This window comes from Ursus arctos, unplaced genomic scaffold (genome assembly GCF_023065955.2).
Source record: "Ursus arctos isolate Adak ecotype North America unplaced genomic scaffold, UrsArc2.0 scaffold_29, whole genome shotgun sequence".
Taxonomy (NCBI): Eukaryota; Metazoa; Chordata; class Mammalia; order Carnivora; family Ursidae; genus Ursus; species Ursus arctos.
The window spans coordinates 4,342,234-4,361,953 of record NW_026622974.1 but is presented as its reverse complement, the minus strand read 5'-3'; the positions used below and the strand labels follow the sequence as shown (position 1 = coordinate 4,361,953).

Below are 19,720 nucleotides of genomic sequence, written 5' to 3'. Positions count from 1 at the left end.
TGTATTTCCTTTCCACCTTCCCAGGAATAACAGGGTCCCTGGCACAAGGAGATGCTCAATGGGGCCCCATCTTCTGTCATCAAGAGGAGGACTTTCTGGGTCTTTGGGGCTGCATCAGACTGCCCCTGAGCTCAGTGTCCTATGGACACACACATTCTGAGAAGTTGTCTGCAAATTACACTTTTGTCCACAAGACCCTGCTCCCCAGTGCCTTATGTTTCCTTCCTGGAGGTTGGATATTAATGCTATCTTACGAAGACTTCAAAGGACTGATGCTCAGCCTTTCAACTTTTTATTTCCTGATCTTAGCTTCTTGCTCAAAACAATTGTGCCAGTGACAAGGCACTTTGGATATGCAGGGGCTGTGGCATGTAGAATTCTATAGCGCACAGGTTCAGGACACCCTCCTGAGGGCCTCCATCTTCTCTAGGCTTCGTAAGACTTGGGGAGACTCAGAGCCTGGCCAAAGCCCTTGATTTACCTAGGCCCAGGAACCCTCCTGGGAAATAACTTTAAGCCAGCCCCAGTAGGGACTGAGCCTGGAGCAGGGCAGGATTGGGGAACTGGAGCATGAGGAGCAGGGATGTTGAAGCTAAAGGAGGCTCTGCTTCCAGAATGAACAAAAGGACCTCTGAGGGGACATTTACTAAGGCACTAATTACTTTGGCAGGAGCTCTGGACTCAGCATCTGAGCTGAGGGCTGGGAAGGGACAGTGGCCAGAGAAAATCTGAGGTTATAGCTGGACATGCCCGCACCCCAACCCAGCCTATTCTTGCCTCAGTCTGTGTGACGGGGAAGGAGCAGGCCATGTGGGGGTGGTGGTCAGAGTCACCCCGAGGAGTTGTGGGATGCCTCTCCTTGAAGAATCTAGAAAGAGGCAGGAGCATCTCCTGACAGGCTGGTGAGAGCTGGGCCGTGCAGAAGACGGGGAGGGTTTTCATGGAACAGCAGCTGAGAGGACATAGAGGCTCCGGGCAGCTGGAGATGGCACTGCCACCATGAGCGGGTGGGATGTTAGAGCATAGTTCGCTACCGCCACCTTGGGGGAGGGAGACTAAGGTAGAACCACTGGTCCGGCAGACTGTCCTGTGCTGCCCAGGGGACACCTGGGTTCACACGATAGCACCCGAGATTCCTGGGGGTGATTACTGGAGAGAGGAACCCCTGGAAAGCCTGGACCTCCTGCCAGTGCTGGAGAAACGTGCCGCACACTCTACTGTGGGGACTCTGTATGCTGTCAGCGCAATAGCTCTCTTTAGGCAACAAAACAGGGGCGCCTGGCTGGCTCAGTCAGTTAAGCGTCTGCCTTTGGCTCAGGTCATGATCTCAGGGTCCTGGGATCAAGCCCCACATTGGCTCCCAGCTCAGTGGGGAGCTGGCTTCTCCCACTGCCTGCTGCTGCCCCTGCTTGTGCACGCTCTCTCTCTGACAAGTAAATAAATAAAATCTTAAAAAAAACAAAAAATCTCTTTAGTGCCTGGCTCAAGGCTGATGCTCAATAAATATTTGTTAAATGAATAATGACCCTTAATTGATTAATAAGGTGTAAGTTTGGAATTAACAACCATGCTCTTGGCATTGTACACGATCCTGTTACCCTGGGTTCCTGGCCCCGGTCGTTTCTGTCAAGTCTGTACAAAGCTTCACATCGGGCCCAGCACCCCACCTTCCTGGCTTCCTGGGCTCCTTGCCCTGACCTTTCGCAGAGGCTGGGCCAGGGTGAGGAGACAGAGGGGGGGACCTCTTCCCATGCCTGGCTGTGGGAGAAGGAGACAGAGGTAGGACAGCGTCCTCCCCAAACCCCGGCATCACTCTGCAGTTCCCAGAGTCTCACCCTCAAGACGCCCTCTTCCTCAAGGGAGCCCTCCCAGATTTCTGCCTTTTCAAAATCTGCCGAATTCCCACCTCCCCGGGCAGACACGAATTCAAACGTTTCATTTGTTTGGGTCATTTCGGTTCTCCTTTAATTGTTCTGAGCTCTCTGCCCCTCAAACGTCCCAGTACCTTCAGCACACCACCCTCCTCCCTCAGAAGGCCTCAGTCCGAGGCGGGAGACGGGGCCCAGCACTGGAAACTTCTTCCGCAGGAGGAGGCCGGTCACACACAACTACTGCGAGGCTTGCGGAGGGAATACGGGCGGCTCAGGAGCACCAGGCCCAAGTCGGTGGGTTGAAAGCGTCCCCTCCTCGCGGACTGGGCCCCGGGGCTCCTGGCCCGGACGGCGGGGCTGCGGCGCCAGGCGGGCGGACGCGGTGAGCCCTGGGCCCGCGGTCCCCCCGGCACTGCGGCCAATCCAGGCGTCGGGCGGAGGCTGCGGGAGACTGCGGTGCGCCCGCGGGCGCGTGGGGCGCGTGCGGAGCCGGGGTCCCCCCGCGCGGACGGCGGCGCACGGAGGCGGCCGCAGGTCAGGAGCACGTCCGACAGCAGCAGCTTGAACAGCAGCAGCCGCAGCGCCCCCAGCCGCACGGCCTGGCCCCGCAGCCCTGCGGGAGCGAGACGGGCGCTTAGGGTCCGGACGCCGGCTTCGGCCCCTCCCGCCCGAGAAGGTTCGCCGGGGAGGAGGGGCCTCGTCCTCTGCCGGTGCCGTTCCCCAAAGCCGGGGGAAGTCCTCCCCGTGTCTAACCTCAGCTCTGCCTGGTAATAATAACACATGCCTTCCTGGCCTTCGTTTTATTTTATTCCCCCCCAAACCGGGAGGGGGGGTGGGGAAGCAGGCCAAGCAGGAATTAGCGTCTGACGCAGAGGAGAGTAACCAGCCCCATATTCTCTGTGCGGTGAGGAAGTGGAACCCGACTCGGGGCTCTGTCTGGCGGCTGGTGGGACTGTCTACCACCCAGTCTCCCAAGGCTCTGATGCTGACACCGTCCATCTGGGCTGCCCGAGGAGAGCTTCACGGAACCTTCTGTTGGCTGTCTCCCACACTTTTCAACTGGTGCCCAGGAATCAGTCTGGGGCAGAGGACCCACTCCCATTTACCCACGGGTAGGCCGAAGCCCAGGTTTGTCAGCGCCCCAACCCAGCAAGGCAGCCTCTTCAGGGAGCACCCACCAAGCCCCCCCCCCCACCTTTCGCCCCCCACGAGTGGGACCGTCAGGCCAGATCCAAACAGGGTTCAAGATCCTGGTCCCCAGTACTCACCCCTGAGACGCTCCCAGAGGCAGGTCCTGGCTGAGGAAGCCTCTCCTGGCAGCCAAGGAGAAGAGAATGAGTGTTTGGGGATGGGCTCTGCCCTCCACCCAAGCTCTGTGCCCCAGGCCTGGCACAGAGCAGCTGTGCGCGGCAAGTTGGCGGCAGGAACCCGGGGCCCATTCGCTACAATCCCTCTCCGGGACTCAGATCCTTCTCAGTCCCCGCGGTTCACTAGTCTGTGCTCGGGGCAGGGGCTGGGGAGGCTGAGGTCCCTCAGCGCTTTTAGACAAGGACTTGGATTTCCCTACCACCCTTCTTTGAAAGGCAGGGCATTTATTCAACAAACATTCCCATTTGGAAGACGCCAAAACTACCACAATCCAAAAACAGGAAGTAAGTCATCTGGTAATAATAATAGCTGGCGTTGGACGTGTCCCTTAAACATCTCTGTGCCTCTAAGATGGGGAAAACAGTGTGACCTACTTCATGAATGTAAGGGGTTTTGGACAGTGCCTGGCACGGAGTAAGCAGTGACAGATGGTAGCCTTTCATTATTCGGCTATCGTTTGGTTCTTGTAGGTAGGGTGATGCAGATACTAACCTTAGGTCCCTAAATCTACATATCAACCCCAGGAGACAGGAGGGAGGCGGTAGTGTTACCTCTTGGAAGCCATGCATCAGAGCCTGGATTTGAAGGAGATACTTGAGGTCTGGGTATTTGAGGGCCCTGAGGCCACCCTGCTCTGAGCCCACACATCACCTCATGCAGATGGTGGGCATGGGGACACCCTCCATGCCCCCACGGGAGCCTGCCCTGTCTCCCACCATGTCCTGTTTCCAGCAGGTGTGGGAGGGGCAGGAAGCACCCACAGGGGCCCAGGCTCCGTCCCCACCTGACAGCTGTAGGGGCCGTGTGCGCTGGCTGCGGTCGCCAGCCTCAGGCCCGGTGTGGCAGACCAAGTTTTCCCAGGCTGCCAGCTCCTCAGAGGGAAGAGAGAGCTGAGCCAAGCTAGTCCAGGTGCCGTCAGCCTCTGGGGAAGGGCCGTAGGTGAAGGCGTCCAGTGAGCTGCCATTGTCGGCTGAGAACCAGATGGGGCTCTCAAGGCCAGGGGGTGCGACATCGAGGACCAGGCAGACCACCAGCGTCTGCTGCTTCCCATCCACCAGCAGCGTGATTGGTGGGGCCAGAGAGGGGAAGGGTGTGCCGCCCACACCTGTAAGAGAGCACGCACCTGTGGGGGGCTGGTCTGTCCGTGCCAGCATCTCATAACGGGCTTCCATCCATCCATCCAGCTGGGCTTGCTCCACCATCCATCTCTCCTTGCATTTGCCCAACTAGTCATCCATCCTTTCCCCAGCAACCATCTTTCCTACATCTATTCTTTCTACCTTCGTCTGTCCGTCGGTCCATGCTTCCAGGCCTCCATCCGTCCCTCAACCATCTATCCTATCTGAACCTATCTGTGCCCGGAGCTCGGGGTAAAACACCGATGAAGACATTGCCCCCGCCCTCAAGGAACTCAGTGCCACGGGGAAGACAGCAGATGCACAAACGAATCCTCGCAGTACCTTGTTGTGCTGGCCTCGGGAGGGTAGTCACCGCTGGGGGGGCGGGGAAGGAAATAAGATCTGCAATGAGATCAAAGAGGGTTTTGAATGTGTCTGTAACTTTTTGTTTCTTTTATCTGATTCAAATATGGCAAAATTTAAACCATTGGTTAATCTGAGTGGAATATGCATAGATGTTTATTGCATTATTCTCAGTTCTTTTCTGTAGCATATTTTTTAAGATTTTATTTTTAAGTAATCTCTACACTCAACATGGGGCTCCAACTCACAACCCCGAGACGAAGAATCCTATGCTCTTCTGACTGAGCCAGCCAGGCGGCCCTCAAGTATTTTTTAAAGAGCTTTATTCAGGGGCACCTGGGTGGCTCAGTTGTTAGGCAACTGCCTTCCGCTCAGGTCATGATCCCGGGGTCCTGGGATCGAGCCTCCAGTTGGGCTCCCTGCTCAGCGGGGAGTCTGCTTCTCCCTCTGCCTCCGCTGCTCCCCCTTCTTGTGCGCGCTCTTACCCTCTTTCTCTCACATAAATAAAATCTTTTTAAAAAATTAAAGAGCTTTATTCAGATATAATTTATACACTATACAATTCACCCATTTCAAGTGTATGTTTGTATTGTTTCATAGTTAAAAAAATAAAAATAAATCACATGGGTACTGCAAACATCCGCCCTGTATTTTCGAGGATAGTCCTGATTTTCCACAATCTTTTTCTTTTCAGTAAAGATGACAAAATATATAATAACCAAAATGTTATTCTTGGATATTGGATATTTTTTCATATAAATAAAATCTCAGAGGTTAAAACCCACAGACAAGGGTGCCCGGGTGGCACAGTTGGTTAAGTGTCCAACTCGGTTTCGGCTCAGGTCATGATCTCAGGGTCATGAGATCATCAGATCTGCACATAGCTCGGAGTCCGCTTGATAGACTCTCTCCTTCTCCCTCTGCCCCCCTCAAATAAATAAATAAAATCTTTTTTTTTTTTAAAGATTTTATTTATTTATTCGACAGAGATAGAGACAGCCAGCTAGAGAGGGAACACAAGCAGGGGGAGTGGGAGAGGAAGAAGCAGGCTCATAGCAGAAGAGCCTGATGTGGGGCTCGATCCCATAATGCCGGGATCACGCCCTGAGCCGAAGGCAGACGCTTAACCGCTGTGCCACCCAGGCGCCCCAATAAATAAAATCTTAAAAAAAAAAAAAAAAAACCTCACAAATTCACACCTTGAGTTAAATGCAGCCAGGCTAAAGAAACACCCCAAAGTGCAGGAAAGGACGCCAGAGAATCCTGTGGGGACTTTGGGAGGGGCGTGCTCAGGAAAGGCTTCTTGAACGTCAAAGAACAGATCTAGAAGCATGTGGCCGGTAAGTAGCCTACGCAGGATTCGAACTCAGGTCTCTGACTCCTGCTCCCATAGACGACTGCACTTGGAAGGATGACTAAGATTTTGCTACATGACACAGTGATTCAAGCCTGGGACATGGCCTCAGGCAGAGCTGGTTGGACTCCTGACTTGTCTGCTTAATTTACTGAGTCTTAATTGCTGCATCAATATAACGAGGTTAATAGCACCAGCCCAGTAAAATTGTTGTGAAGAATAAAGATCATGAAAGACAAACACCTCGGCAGATAAGTATTATTATTATCTACGCTAATATTAATAAGACATGGCAAACAAAGGGAATAGAGAAAGGACCCTCGGCCTCCTGAGCCTCTTCAGTTGTACGGATAGAGACACTCCCCAGGCTGAGTTTAGCACGTGCCTCCTCCGTGAAGCTGCCCAGGATTGCTTCTCCTCACCCTGCCTGCTTCCTTCTCAGAGCTCGGACCTCTTGCCATGGGCTCTCCTTGCTCCACGTGGATGGGGTTTATCTTCCTAGCAAAGGAGAGCTTGTGAAAATACTGGGGGCCAGCTTCAGATCAAGAAGATGACCTTCCCCCACCACATACATGCAAACATGCACGTGCTTCTAGATAAAGCTGGAATTCTCTCCTCTAAACATAAGTCCTTTGACTCCATCCTTGATCTTTGAAGAACTGAGGGTAATACCCTTGGGAAGTCACTGGGCCCTTGCGACCTCCCCTGAGAGCCCACTGAGAAGGGGGAGCAGGGAGTGAACATGAGACATCGGAATAGGGCAAGCTGAGGGCAGGAGGGGGGAACAGGAAGGACAGGAGAGGACCTCACAATGTTGCCCGTGTCCTAGCCCTGGCTACCCCATCCCCACCCTCCCTAGATGTCTTTCCGGCTGCAAGGCAGAATACGATGGGGAAGGAAATGGTGGGCTTATGGTGAGACCCTCCCCAGGGACCCAAAGAGCTCTCTCCTGCCCTCCCGCATCCCACCTCTACCCGGGAGGACCAGACCTGGAGAATGGGCTTGGGCAAACTAATGGGGCACAGAGAGGGCTGCAGAGAGGGGGCTTACCTGTGGGCAGGGCCGGACACCCGAGGGCCAGGAGAAGCAGCAGCCAAGTCCCGGCCATGGCCCTCCTGAGAGGGGAGGCAGGACCCAGCTGCAGAGCCGGGGTGTGGGCTGTGGCTGGAGGCGCCCGCAAGACTGCCTCCCAGGCCACAGGCCCAGCTGCTCCTCGGCTGCTCCACCGCCGAGCCCGAGCCGTTTCCCCCAGGGAGGAGCCCCCCCCCCCCCCACCTCCACCCTGGCCCTCAAACCCAGTCCTCTCTCAGGGGCCGGGATCGCAAGGTGCCACTCCCACACCCCACTCCCTCCTGTAGAGCCTTTCCCCAGTCACTGGCTCTGCCATCTACAGGACACAGGGCACCAGGCAGTATGTAAGGCCTCACGTTCAGCCCGTCCTTGCAACTGCTGTGAGCTCACATCACAGGTGAGGCCGGGGAGGCTCAGAGAGATTGAGTGACCTGCTCAAGGCCTCACAGCTGGCAGGTGGCAGAGTCGGGGCTTGAACCGTCTCCTGATGGCTGGCCTTCCTATAGCCAAAAAGCCCCACGCGCTTATTTCCCTGTGGTTACAACACCCCACACCCACACATCTAAAAATACAGTTTATTTCTTAGAGCAGTTTCAGGTTTACCTTGAAATTTAGGGGAAGTTTTGGAGATTTCCCATATATTCCCTGCCTCTTTCCTTGCACCCCTTTTAAAAATAAACTTTTGGGATGGGGCGCCTGGGTGGCTCAGTTGGCTGGGCATCTGCCTTCGGCTCGGGTCATGATCCCAGGGCCCTGGGATTGAGCCCCACATCGGGCTCCCTGCTCAGGGTGGGGAGCCTGTTTCTCCCTCTTCCTCTGCCATTCCCCCCACTTGTGCTCTCTGGCTCTCTCTACCTCTCTGTCAAAAAAAAAAAAAAAAAAATCTTTAAAAAATAAAATAAACTCTTGGGACTCCTGGGTGGCTCAATGGGTTAAACATCTGCTTTTGGCTCAGGTCATGATCCCAGGACCCTGGATCGAGCCGCATAAGGTTCTCTACTCAGTGGGGAGCCTGTTTCTCCTTCCGGCCCTCCCCTTGCTAGTGCTCTCTCTCTTTCTCTCTTTCTGACAAATAAATAAAATCTTTAAAAAAATAAAAATAAACTCTTTCAGGGATGCCTGGCTGGCTCAGTCGGTAGAGCTTGATCTTGGGGTTGTAAGTTTGAGCCCCACATTGGGTGTAAAGATTACTTAAAATGAAATCTTAAAAAAAAAAACCTCTTTCTAAATGCTGTTTTCAGTGACTCTAAAACTAAATTTTAGCTACAGCTGTCATTTTGACTCTGCAACTTCACATCTAGGTGTATATCCTAATGAAATGATAAGACAAAGATTTATGCCCAAAAATATTCTTCGAAGTATTATATTCAACAAACAAGAGAAACAATGTAATTGCTCAATGATAGGGGAAGGGCTAAATGAATTAATGTTTGGTTTATCTGTATTAATGGATATAATAGAGCAGCTTTTAAACATTGTTTTTTAAAAGATTTTATTTATTTATTTGAGATAGAGCGAGAGTGAGAGAGAGCGAGCACACACGAGGAGGGGGGAGGGGCGGAGGGAGAAGCAGGCTCTCTCTAGGGCAGGGAGCCCCACTCCAGGCTCAATCCCAGGACAATGAGATCATGACCTGAGCCAAAGGCAGACACTTAACGGACTGAGCCACCCAGGAGCCCTGAAAGCAAACCAAATATTAACAAGAATTATCTCTGCATGTTAGAATTGTGGACAGTTCTAATTTTCTTCTTTATAATTGTTTATCTTTCAAATTTTCTACCATGAACTTGTACTATTTTAAAAACTGGGAAAATAAATATTATTTTTAAAAACTTCAGACGTACTATAGTTTACTTGGCAATTTCCTTATTGTTAGACATTTGGGTTTTCCAGTTTGGAGCAATGAATATCTTTTTCATAAAGTATTTTCCAAATTCTTCCTTATTTCCTTAAAAAAAATATCACCTTGAAGTCCTCTGTGATTTTTGTTTGTTTTTCACTTAACTTAAAACTTTTTCTTTTCGGGGGCGCCTGGGTGGCACAGCGGTTGAGCGTCTGCCTTCGGCTCAGGGCGTGATCCCGGCGTTACGGGATCGAGCCCCACATCAGGCTCCTCCACTATGAGCCTGCTTCTTCCTCTCCCACTCCCCCTGCTTGTGTTCCCTCTCTCGCTGGCTGTCTCTCTCTGTCGAATAAATAAATAAAATCTTTAAAAAAACAAAACGAAAAACCTTTTTTTTCAGTTGTGGTAAAGTACACGCAACATGAAATTTACCAACGTAACCATGTTTAAGTGTACAGTTTAGCGGTAGTAAGTACATTCACATTGTTGTTAGAACGTCACCACCACCCATCTCTAGAATTATTTTCATCTCGTAAAACTGAAACTCTGTCCTCATTAGACACTAACTCACCATTCTGTCTCCCTCCAGGCCCATGGCAACCACCATTCTGTTTTCTGTCTCTATGAATTTGACTACCTCGGTAAAGTGGAATCATGCAGAATTTGTCATTTTGTGCCTCACTTATTTCGCATAGCATAATGTCATCAACCATGTGTGGCAAGTGTCAGAATTTCCTTCTTTTTAGTAGGGCCGAATAATATTCCATTGTACGTATATACTGATGTAGAAAAGATGTTTGGGTTTGAAGCCGACCACCAAGAAAGAATTCTTGAGACGTCTATGGTACGGAAAGGTGATTTTATTAAAGCACAGGGACAGGACTCGTGGGCAGAAAGAGCTGCAATGGGGTCATGAGGAGTGGCCCATTCTATACTTTCAAGTTGGAAGCGGTTAGGGATAGCGTAAGTCTCTAAGGAATTTTGGAAGCAAGGTTTCCAGAACCTGGAGAGGGCTAGCTATTGTTGGGAAAAGGTCATTTATCACCGTCTAATAAAACCTTAGTCATGAGACCCTTCAGATGTGTATCGGTGGGGCATACGCTTGGGGGATGATCGCCAACATGTATCTTGGGGGTGTAGAGATAAAGGAAATTTCTAAAGGAACTTGTACACATTAAAGTAGGCTTATAGGATCCTGGGGGTGGGTGGTAGGGCTAGGATTGCCTTTTGCTCTTAGCAAAGTGTCAACATCAGAGGCAGTGTAGTCCCTAGAGGAATGTCACTCTGCCTGTTTCAAGGACTTGGCAATGGGCTGTAGGCAGTGAGGAAATGTAATAATTTCTCTTCTGCCTTGGTTTCCCACATCCTATGCCACATTTGGCTTCTTATCCATTATCTCTCAATGGTCATTTCTCAATGGTTGCTTCCATGTTTTAGCTATTGTCAATGATGCTGTTGTGAACGTGGGTGTACAGATATCTCTTCAAGACCCTGCTTTCAATCCTTTTTGTATATGTACCCAGAAGTGGAATTGCCAGATCACATGATAACTTTGTTTTTAATTTTTTGAGGAACTGTCATACTGTTTTCCAGAGCAGCTGGACCATTTCATATTCCTACAACAGTGTACAAGGGTTCCAGTTTCTCTACATCCTTGCCAACGTTTGTGATTTTTTTTTTTAATAGTGGCCATCCCAGGGAAGGTGAAGTGTTATCTCACTCTGACCTCAATCTGCATTTCCCTAAATGCAGAGCATCCAAGTCTCCCTGATAAACATCTTTTATACTAATTTATATTCCACCACCATGTATGAAAGGCCACGTTGTCCCCCCAGCATTTGGCATTCCCTAAAAAAACAAAAAATCCTAATCTAATCAGTTAAAAAATGGTATCTCGTTTCTCCGACCACAACATTCTTTGCTCATTTCCTCGTTTCCTTCATTGTATTGTTTATTGCCCTCTTGCCGTCCTAGTGTTTTACTAATTTTGTAAGAGCTTTCACATAGCAACCATACCAGTCCTGGTATATTGCACTTGCTGAAGCCATTCCTAGTTCATTGGCTACTTTTAATTTCACTTTTTTCCCCAGGGGCCCTGGGTGGCTCAAAGTTAAGCATCTGGCCTCGGCTCAGGTCATGATCTTGGGGTCCTGGGATCCAGCTCTACATGGGGGCTCTCTGCTCAGTGGGGAGTCTGCTTCTCCCTCCCACTCTATCTCTGGGCTCTCTCTCTCAAATAATTTTTTAAAAAATCTTTAAAAAATATTTCACTTTTTCTCTTAACTGACGATTTTTTGTTTTGTATAAACCAACGCATCCATCTTTCCTAATGGGAATTGCCTCATCCCTGTCAAGTCTAGAAAAGTCCTTCCCCTGCTAGAGAACCCATACATTCTACTGTCTTTCTGTGCCTGTGACCTTTAATCCCCACGACGCTACCACCGTTTAACACTATCAGGGATTAATTTTGGTGTAGGATAGAAGATATGCATCTAAATTTCGTTTCCCCCCTAAAGATCTAATCGATGACCCCAGGATTACTAATTGAATAATCCTTCCTGTCCCTATTATTTGTGAAACATTCTCTACGTTAATATCTTTTATGCTGGCGGGTTTATTTCTTCCTGGCTCCCCGACTTCTTTATTCTGGTGCCAGCGTCACCCCATTTCCGTCGGGACGGTTGCTTTAATAGTGTGTGGATTGCACCCTCTGACGTGGGGTGGGAGCCCCGGCGCGGGCCGGGCTCCCCACCCCCCTTTCGCTTCGGGCGGCTTGGAGGCCTGGGGAGCCACGTGTTCCCAGGCGCAGCCGGCGCCCAGGTGCGCTCGATCCGCGCGGGCTCCCGCCGGGAGGGGGCTGGGCAGGCAGGTGTCCCTAACGACTCTCCCGCCCTCCAGCCTGGGGAGGTGCTGGCTCGGGCTCCGTTACCACATTACAGATGGGGAAGGAGCCCTCTGGCCTCTTTAGGGTTTGAAGACCTTCCCCGGGATGGGGAGGCAGGATTGTGGGGGGGCCCTGCCGGCTCAGCTACGCTTCCACTGGCCCCCTCCCCGCTCCCGGCCGCAGGTCGGCTTGCAAGCTTTCCTTGCCCGCTCTCTCATAGGTACCCTCCTTCCAGGAACCCCAAGAATCTCCCCCTGAGGCCACAGTCTTGCTGACCCTAAAGATGCCTTGCCCAGGGCGGAGAGGTCGCCCCGACACGCCGGCCTTGAATCTCAGAGCTGAAATCTTTCTCTGAGCTCCTCACTTGGGATTAAAGCTGCCATTTGCTGACCCGCTGCTAAGAGCCAGGTCCTGTTCACAGACGGCTCATTTGATCCCCACCATCACCTATCAGGTGTCTGCATCCCTGTTTCCAGTTGGGGAAACAGACTCAGGAAAAGGCAGTGATATAGCTGAAGATTCCTTCGCAGCAAGCACTGGAGCTGGGAGCTCACTACAGGGACCAGCATGCTTACAGGTCTCTCCCCTGGATTCTTTTTAGGAGCTTGTCCAATCGGAGTACCCATCTGAGTGCCTGGCACACAGCAGATTATCCTTGTCTCCCCCTTTTTTGTCAAATGCACAGAGAAAACCAAGGGCCCTTCTAAATTGAAATAAGCTGCATAGGACGTGAAAAAGAAAATTAAGGAAAAGTAGTAGTGTTTATTGGAAAAAGACCACCGTTATGACCAAGCGATTACTGATTGTGAATCTGACCCATCCAATTAGAAGACTGCAACCAGAGGGGCAGATCCGTGTGTGTGTGTGTGTGTGTGTGTGCGTGCACGCGCAAGCAGCAGCAAGGAAAAGTCTCCTCCAGTTACTACTGACAGGGGCATCTATTTCACCGATCAGATAAAAATCCTAGCAGGATAGTTATAATACAAAATAAAAATCACCTGAATGTTCAGTAACAGGAGAGTAGCTAAGGGGGCGCCTGGGTGGCTCAGTCGGTTAGGCGAGGCTGCCTTTGGCTCAGGTCATGATCTCAAGGTCCTGGGATCAAGCCCTGAGTGGGGCTCCCTGCTCAGCTGGGAGCCTGGTCCTCCCTCTCCCTCTGCTCCTCCCCTGGCCCATGCGCACCCTTGTGTTGGCCTCTCTCCTTCTCTCCTATATCAAATAAATAAAAATTAAAAAAAAAAAAAAAAACCCGAGGAAGCAGCTAAGCAAACTAGGGTGCCTTTATATGATGAAATATTATGCAGGTCTTAAAATAGCCTTGTCATTTACTGGTGTCTGTTTTATGCCAGGAATTGGGGCTGGGGATAATAAGACAAAAAGAGATGTTCCCAGGCGTCAAGCAAGGAGACAGGCCCACAAACAGATAAGGGACTTGGAGCATAAGAGACACCATGACTGAAGTGAGTGAGTGTGTGTGTGTGTGTGTGTGTGTGTGTGTGCAGGGGTAGAGACTGGGGTCTTGGGAGAGGGAGATCATCCTTCTGGAGTTGGTGTGAGCATTAGGAAAAGTGATTCAGGAAGATGACACCCTGAGCCAAGTCTTGATTCTTTCTGAAGAGTTGATGATGACATGGAAAAGTGTTTCAGTCATGATGCCAATTTAAAGACGATTAAGATGCGTATGTGTAGTATGACCTAATGTCCAGGGGCCACCACCCGCTTTGGCTTGCTTAACACCAAGTGTGATTTACATGAGAAAGAGTTTAGAGAGTTTCATCTTGCGTAGACTATTGTTATTTTGGGTTTTCTGATGCTCACTGCCAAAACTAACCCTAACTCAAAGACATAGTGTATGTCCCAGGGTCCTAGCAGGTAGCAGGAACACAGATGGGGAATTGGAAGAGAGGGGATCGAGCCCCGCATCGGACTCCGCGCTCAGTGTGGAGTCTACTTCTCCCTCTCCCTCTGCACCTCCCCCCACTCATGTTCTCTCTCTCCCTCAAATAAATAAATAAAATCTTTTAAAAAAATAAAAGGACTATTTATAAAGGTGTGGGTAGGGTATGGAGGAATGGCTGAAACAGCACCCCACAGCTATAAGGCGGGGTGTCAGCACCTGAGGTCTGAAAAGGGGAGGTGGGGAGCACTTACCGGCACCCAGAGCCAGAAAGAGCTGTGTGGAGAGGGCTCCTGGCAACAGCTGCGACCTTCAGTCAGTGGGCATGGTCCATGCTGCTCTGGCAGGTAGGAAAGTGGGAGAATACATTCCCTGACTTGGGCACCCTCCCATCTGCTGACCCCGGCCGTTGCCCCCCTTGGCTGAATCCATGTGGAGGGTGTAGGAATCCTTTGGTGCAGTTCAGATTCCCAGAGCACAGCTGGTGTGTGTGGGGGTGTGTGGGGGTGGTTCTGAAGGGCCACAGGGAAGCGCCTCTTATCTCTTGTCCAGATGAAAAACCCATGCCCCCAGCACAGAGGACACACCGTGTCCCATCAGCTACTATGTCAGGGAGAGGGGATGTCCGTGTGACCATGCTGCCACTGAAACCTAAAATGTTAGCCACCACCGGTGTTCTTTACTAAGTTAGCAGGGGAGAACTGGGAGTTACAAGGCCTAAGTTCAACTCACACCTGTCTGCTTTCACCCCCAGTGACACATTCTTCCTATCCTTTGCCAGCACCAGATTCTTTAGCTGGTGGGTGGCTCAAACTTTTTTTTTAAGGTTTTATTTATTTATTGGACAGAGAGAGACAGCGAGAGAGGGAACACAAGCAGGGGGAGTGGGAGAGGGAGAAGCAGGCTTCCCGCCGAGCAGGGAGCCCGATGTGGGGCTCGATCCCAGGACCCTGGGATCATGACCTGAGCTGAAGGCAGACGCCTAACGGCTGAGGGGTGGCTCAAACTTTTATTCCTAGAGGGTCTGAGTCCCTAGGAGGCCTTGACTTTGTCGGGCTGCTGAAGTTTCCCGTTAACCTGGACCACTGGTTGGAGGATTATGAAGAGGGACCTCAGTGAACCCCCTGGGCCCCAGATCCAGCCCCACCTCTATGAGGCAGTAGCAACATAATTTTCTCTAGTAATTGGGTCTAATCAACTGAGACGTTCCAGAGGCACCTTTCTCTGCCTGTTGGATCAATAGGAGCAGAAACCAAAATGGCCAGGGGCCATCAGCTTCCAAGTCATCAGTACTATGATGATCGTATGGTGGAAATGTTTCTCCCTTGGGCACTAGGGTCACCAAGCTCCCTGAGTCCGTTCCATTATTGGAACGGGTAGCAAAAAGTTCTTCCAGTAGGTTGTAGACTTTGAGGTGTAATAGTGAGGACCCTGCCACTACCCCGACCTCTTGGCTCTCGATGACTGTGCCTGGCTCTGGTGAAGAGCATACACTGCCTCCAGTAGGACAGCCCCAGCCCCTGGCTCGGTGCAGCTTCTCAGCTACGCTCTAGATGAGCCTTCAGCAGGTCAAGCCACCATCTCATCCTGCCAGCTGCTTCTGGGTCACGGGGCACACGGTAAGACCAGCGAATTCCTCGGGAGTGAGCTCATTTGTACATTTCCTTGGCAACGACATGCGCGCCCCGGTTGGAGGTGATGTGACGCGGCATGCCACGGCGCTGGGTAAGGGATTCTGTCCATCAGGATACCTGATGCTGGCAGAAAGGTGGTGCTGACAGAAGTCGGAGGGAGAGAAGGTGAATTCATACCTGGAACATGTGTCTGTTCTCAGGATAAAGCGCAGCCCTTCCACGCTAGGAGGGCCCAGTCAGCTCAGTCTACGAGCAGGTGAGAATGGCGCCCAACTCGGGACCCAGCCTGGGCTATAAGTAAGACGCGCGCTCGGCACCGGCCACGGCCAGCTAGCCTCAGAGAGGGAAGACCATGTCACTGAGCCAAAGCAGAGCTCCCACCGCTGCCGCTGCGGGTCCATCGAACAAGGCCTACAGTGCCTAGGGAAAGAGGCTGACCAGGGTCCACAGGACGGTCCTTGTGTCCAGTGGGTGACCACTGTTTCCAACGTCTTTATGTGAGGTATTATAGCTACCTGGCCTTTGGCTGTTGAGCGTCACCACCTGGCCTTTACATTACCAGGGTACCATTATTCGCATTGAGATCGTAGACTCTAGTTCCACTGATCCATCCAGCACCCCCACCAGCACCTCCAGCCTACAGAGGACAGCCATCAGAGCAAGTCAAGGACGCAGGTGGCTCTCACCAATGCATTTCTCCTCCTCCTCCTCCTTGTCCTCCTTCTTCTCCTTCTCCTTCTTCCTCTTCTCCGTCTTCCTCTTCTTCATCTCCTCCTCCTTCTCCCCCTCCTCCTCCTCCTCCTCCTTTAAACGTAAACTCTGCGCCTAACCTGGGGCTCAAACTCTCGACTCTGAGAACCAGAGCTGTCTTCTCTTCTGAGTGAGCCAGCCAGGCGCCCCTCACCAAAGCATTTCTTAATGCTTTGGTGAAGGGAGGGTTTTCCAGACCCCCTTAAAATATGTGGTGAGGGATGGCTAATCAGGTCGCACATAATGAATCCCATCCAGCATTCCCAGCTCTCTGAGATTTTGGATTCCTTCCTCTCCAGTATGCCAGAGAAATTCTGGCATTTCAAGTTTACTAACCGTAGGCTGCCAGTAAGTCCAGGCCCTAATTAACCAACCTCATAGACTGTCAATGCCTCTCCCGGGTGCTCGAGCCAACACATTAAATCTCAAATCCTGGATGAGCATCCATGGCCTTGAGTTTGGCCAATGGAGCCTTACATTCCGCCCTCCGGGGTCTGTTTCCCTTAGAGCCCATCCCCACACGTACTGCTGGGGCTCCGGCCCAGGCAGTTTAGCAAGGTCTGTACTTCCTTCCGTCTGGGCGTTCTGCTCTCAGCGTGGGCCTTGTGCTTCTCTGCCCAGGCTGTTCTGGGACCCAATTTGAGAAGAGCCAGGGAAGACTGGAGGTGGGGCGAGTCCTGAAGCTGAGGTCCGGGGAGACAGAGGCCCATGTCTGCCCACACGTCCCCGTCTCATCTCAGAGTCCCACCCCTGCCCCATCACACTCTCTTGTGCTGCCCTAAAGGGCTGCACACTTAATTAGCACGAACACTTGGCAACCCTTACGATGACATCCTGGTGCCAGTCCTCAGCCATATGAACCACAGCCATTTCGCCTGCCATCCCCCTACCTCAACAACGCAGTGTTCTCCACTTCACCCCTGCCACCCCCAATGAGGATTTGGGTAATGGCGATACTTCTTCACACAGTGGATTACCTGGGCGCATCGCCCCCTCAGCCAGGACCTTTCCCCTGGACTCTTTGAATTTATGACCGGTCCGGTCTCAGTATTCTGCATGAGGCCCTTCCTGCAGCCCATTCCGTTATTGGTGAGTGCGGACAGGAAACAGAGGACACGTGTATCCCGGGAAATTTGAGAATTTAATAAAGGGACTATTTATAGAGGTGTGGCAGGATGAAGGGAGAGCCCAAGTGATAATGTGGTACCTGGAACTGGTAACGGGCCTGAAGGGGTGAGGGAGCAATGGCAAGGCCCCAAAGCCAGGGAGCTCGTGGAGGGACCCTGCAGCCAGAGGGGATCCTGGAGGGAGGGAAACTGAGGAATAAAGACGCTGACCTTCTTCTCCTTCTTTCTTCTGCGGGGCCTCCACTAGCCAACTCCCGAAGCTGGAGGTTAAGGGAGCCCATTGCGATGTCTGTAGATGTCAGTGTGCAGAAAGCTGGGTGGATAAAGGTGGAGAGAGGACCTGGAGGGACCACAGAAGACAGTCTGCATAGTCACCCATCTGATCAGAATTTTAATAACCGTCTTCGTGGGCATCCCAAGACATTTATGACAGTGACATTTATAAAGCACCCAGGCCAGTCATTTGCAGAATGTCTCTCACTTTGCTTGGTCTGGTCATCTCCTTTAGATTCAGAGTGAACCTCTGGGCAGGAATACTACAGGGGAGACGGGGTGTTCCTCCATCATCTATAGCCCCCTTCCCAGCGTGTCACAGCAGGAGACACACAGTGCCAGTTCCTTCGTTAATAGTGATTGCGCTTCGGATACGTGGTGAGGGCAGTGTTTGCCGGGTCAGGGGAACTTCTGATACACTGAGAAACCCGAGAATTGCGGGCACTGACTTTGCCAGCAGCCAAAGGGACTGTAGCACACCTGGCTTGTCTTCATCTTTTCTCATCCGCTTTGCAAACACGCCGGCAGGAAATGGGGAGAGAGTGGCAGGCTCTTCGGTGCTGTCGCTTATTCCCAGTTCTCCTGAGGCCACTGGCAATCTCTCCACAGCTATGTTCCATGTGGAGTTGCGGAGTCTGCCTTGGAGATGTTCCCCTTGCTATGTGTCCCTACGTGTGTCCCTGCAGGCGCACACTTCCGCGCGTGTGTGAAAATAGGTACCTACCTGGGGCGCCTGGCTGACTCAGTTGGTGAAGCATGCGACTTTTGATCTCGGGAGTTGTGAGTTTGAGCCCCAAGAAATGACTTTACTTAAAAAAAATTTTTTTTTTTAAAGATTCTATTTATTAGAGAGAGAGAGAACACAACCAAGGGTAGCACCAGGGAGAGGAAGAAGCAGACTCCCGGGCTGAGCAGAGCCCAACATGGGGCTTGATCCCAGGACCCTGGGATCATGACCTGAGTCCAAGGGAGACGCTTAACTGACTGAGCCACCCAGGCGGCCCCCAAGAGATTACTTTAAAAAGAAAAGAAGGTGGGGCACCTGGGTGGCTCCGTCGGTTTAGTGTCTGCTTTCCGCTGGGGTCGTAATCTCAGGATCCTGGGTCAAGCCCTGTATGGGGCTCCCTGCTCAACGGGGAGCCTGCTTCTCCCTCTCCCTCTGCCGCTCCCCCTGCTCCTGCTCTCTCTTGCTCACTCTCTCTAAAAAGAAGAAAGAAAGAGAGAGAAGAAAGGAAGAAAGAAAAAGAAAAAGAAAGAAAGAAAAAAGGAAGAAAGAAATTAAGAAAGAAAGGGAAGGGGCGCCTGGATGGCACAGCAGTTAAGCGTCTGCCTTCGGCTCAGGGCGTGATCCCGGCATTCGGGGATCGAGCCCCACATCGGGCTCCTCCGCTATGAGCCTGCTTCTTCCTCTCCCGCTCCCCCTGTTTGTGTTCCCTCTCTCGCTGGCTGTCTCTATCTCTGTCGAATAAATAAATAAAATCTTTAAAAAAAAAAAAGAAAGAAAGGGAAAAAGGAAAGAAAAGAGGTTTGCGCTTGGTGCCTATGCATGTGTGCCAAATTGGGTCTTTTTGCCTGCATCAGCGTGTCCACATGCACGGCCTGTTCTGTGCAAGCCTTCGAGGTCCTTCTAAAGCATTGCACGTTGCAGGCTCCGTTTTGGCTGTTTTCCGTGTGTGTGAAGCGGTTCTCAAGTGCTCCCCCCTTTCCGGGCCGGCTTGGTACGCTCTAAGAACCCCCCTTCCTCTCCTCCGACGGTGGTTGCACCCGCCCCACCCGGAAGCGTGTGCTCAGCGCGCCGGCCGGAATGGAGCGGCCCGGCGGTCGGAGCTGCTCGGGCCCGGGCCCCGCGCCTGCGGAGGCAGCCCCCGCCTCGGTGAGCCTGGCGCAGCTCCAGCAGCTGGTTCTGCAGGGCCGGGAGCTCCCGGGAGTGGAGAGGCGCCACATCGCGGCGACCCACGGCGAGCCCACGGCGTCCCGGCTCCCGCGGAGGCCCAAGCCCTGGGAGGCCGGGGAATCGGCCGAGGCCCGCGCGCCGCCGCCCTAGACCCGGGGCCCCAGATGCCGCCGCCCCTCGGTCCCGGTGGAAGAACATCGTGGAGGGACCCTGCTCGGCGGAGGCAGGAACTGCGCCTTCCTGATGGCACGGAGTGGGCTCCCGAGGCTCGAG

At 52.1% G+C, this 19,720-nt stretch overlaps 1 protein-coding gene across 1 annotated transcript; it reads right to left on the bottom strand.

Annotated features, from left to right (window-relative positions):
• Nucleotides 1-1,015: 1,015 nt before the first annotated feature.
• On the bottom strand, nt 1,016-7,182 carry PTCRA (pre T cell antigen receptor alpha). Its single transcript, XM_044387079.3, has 5 exons — nt 7,125-7,182; nt 4,700-4,759; nt 4,024-4,344; nt 3,140-3,184; nt 1,016-2,484 (listed from the first exon to the last, which is right to left on the bottom strand). The coding sequence occupies exons 1-5, from the start codon at nt 7,180-7,182 to the stop codon at nt 2,099-2,101; spliced, it is 870 nt and encodes a 289-aa protein (XP_044243014.2). The 3' UTR covers nt 1,016-2,098.
• Nucleotides 7,183-19,720: the final 12,538 nt, after the last annotated feature.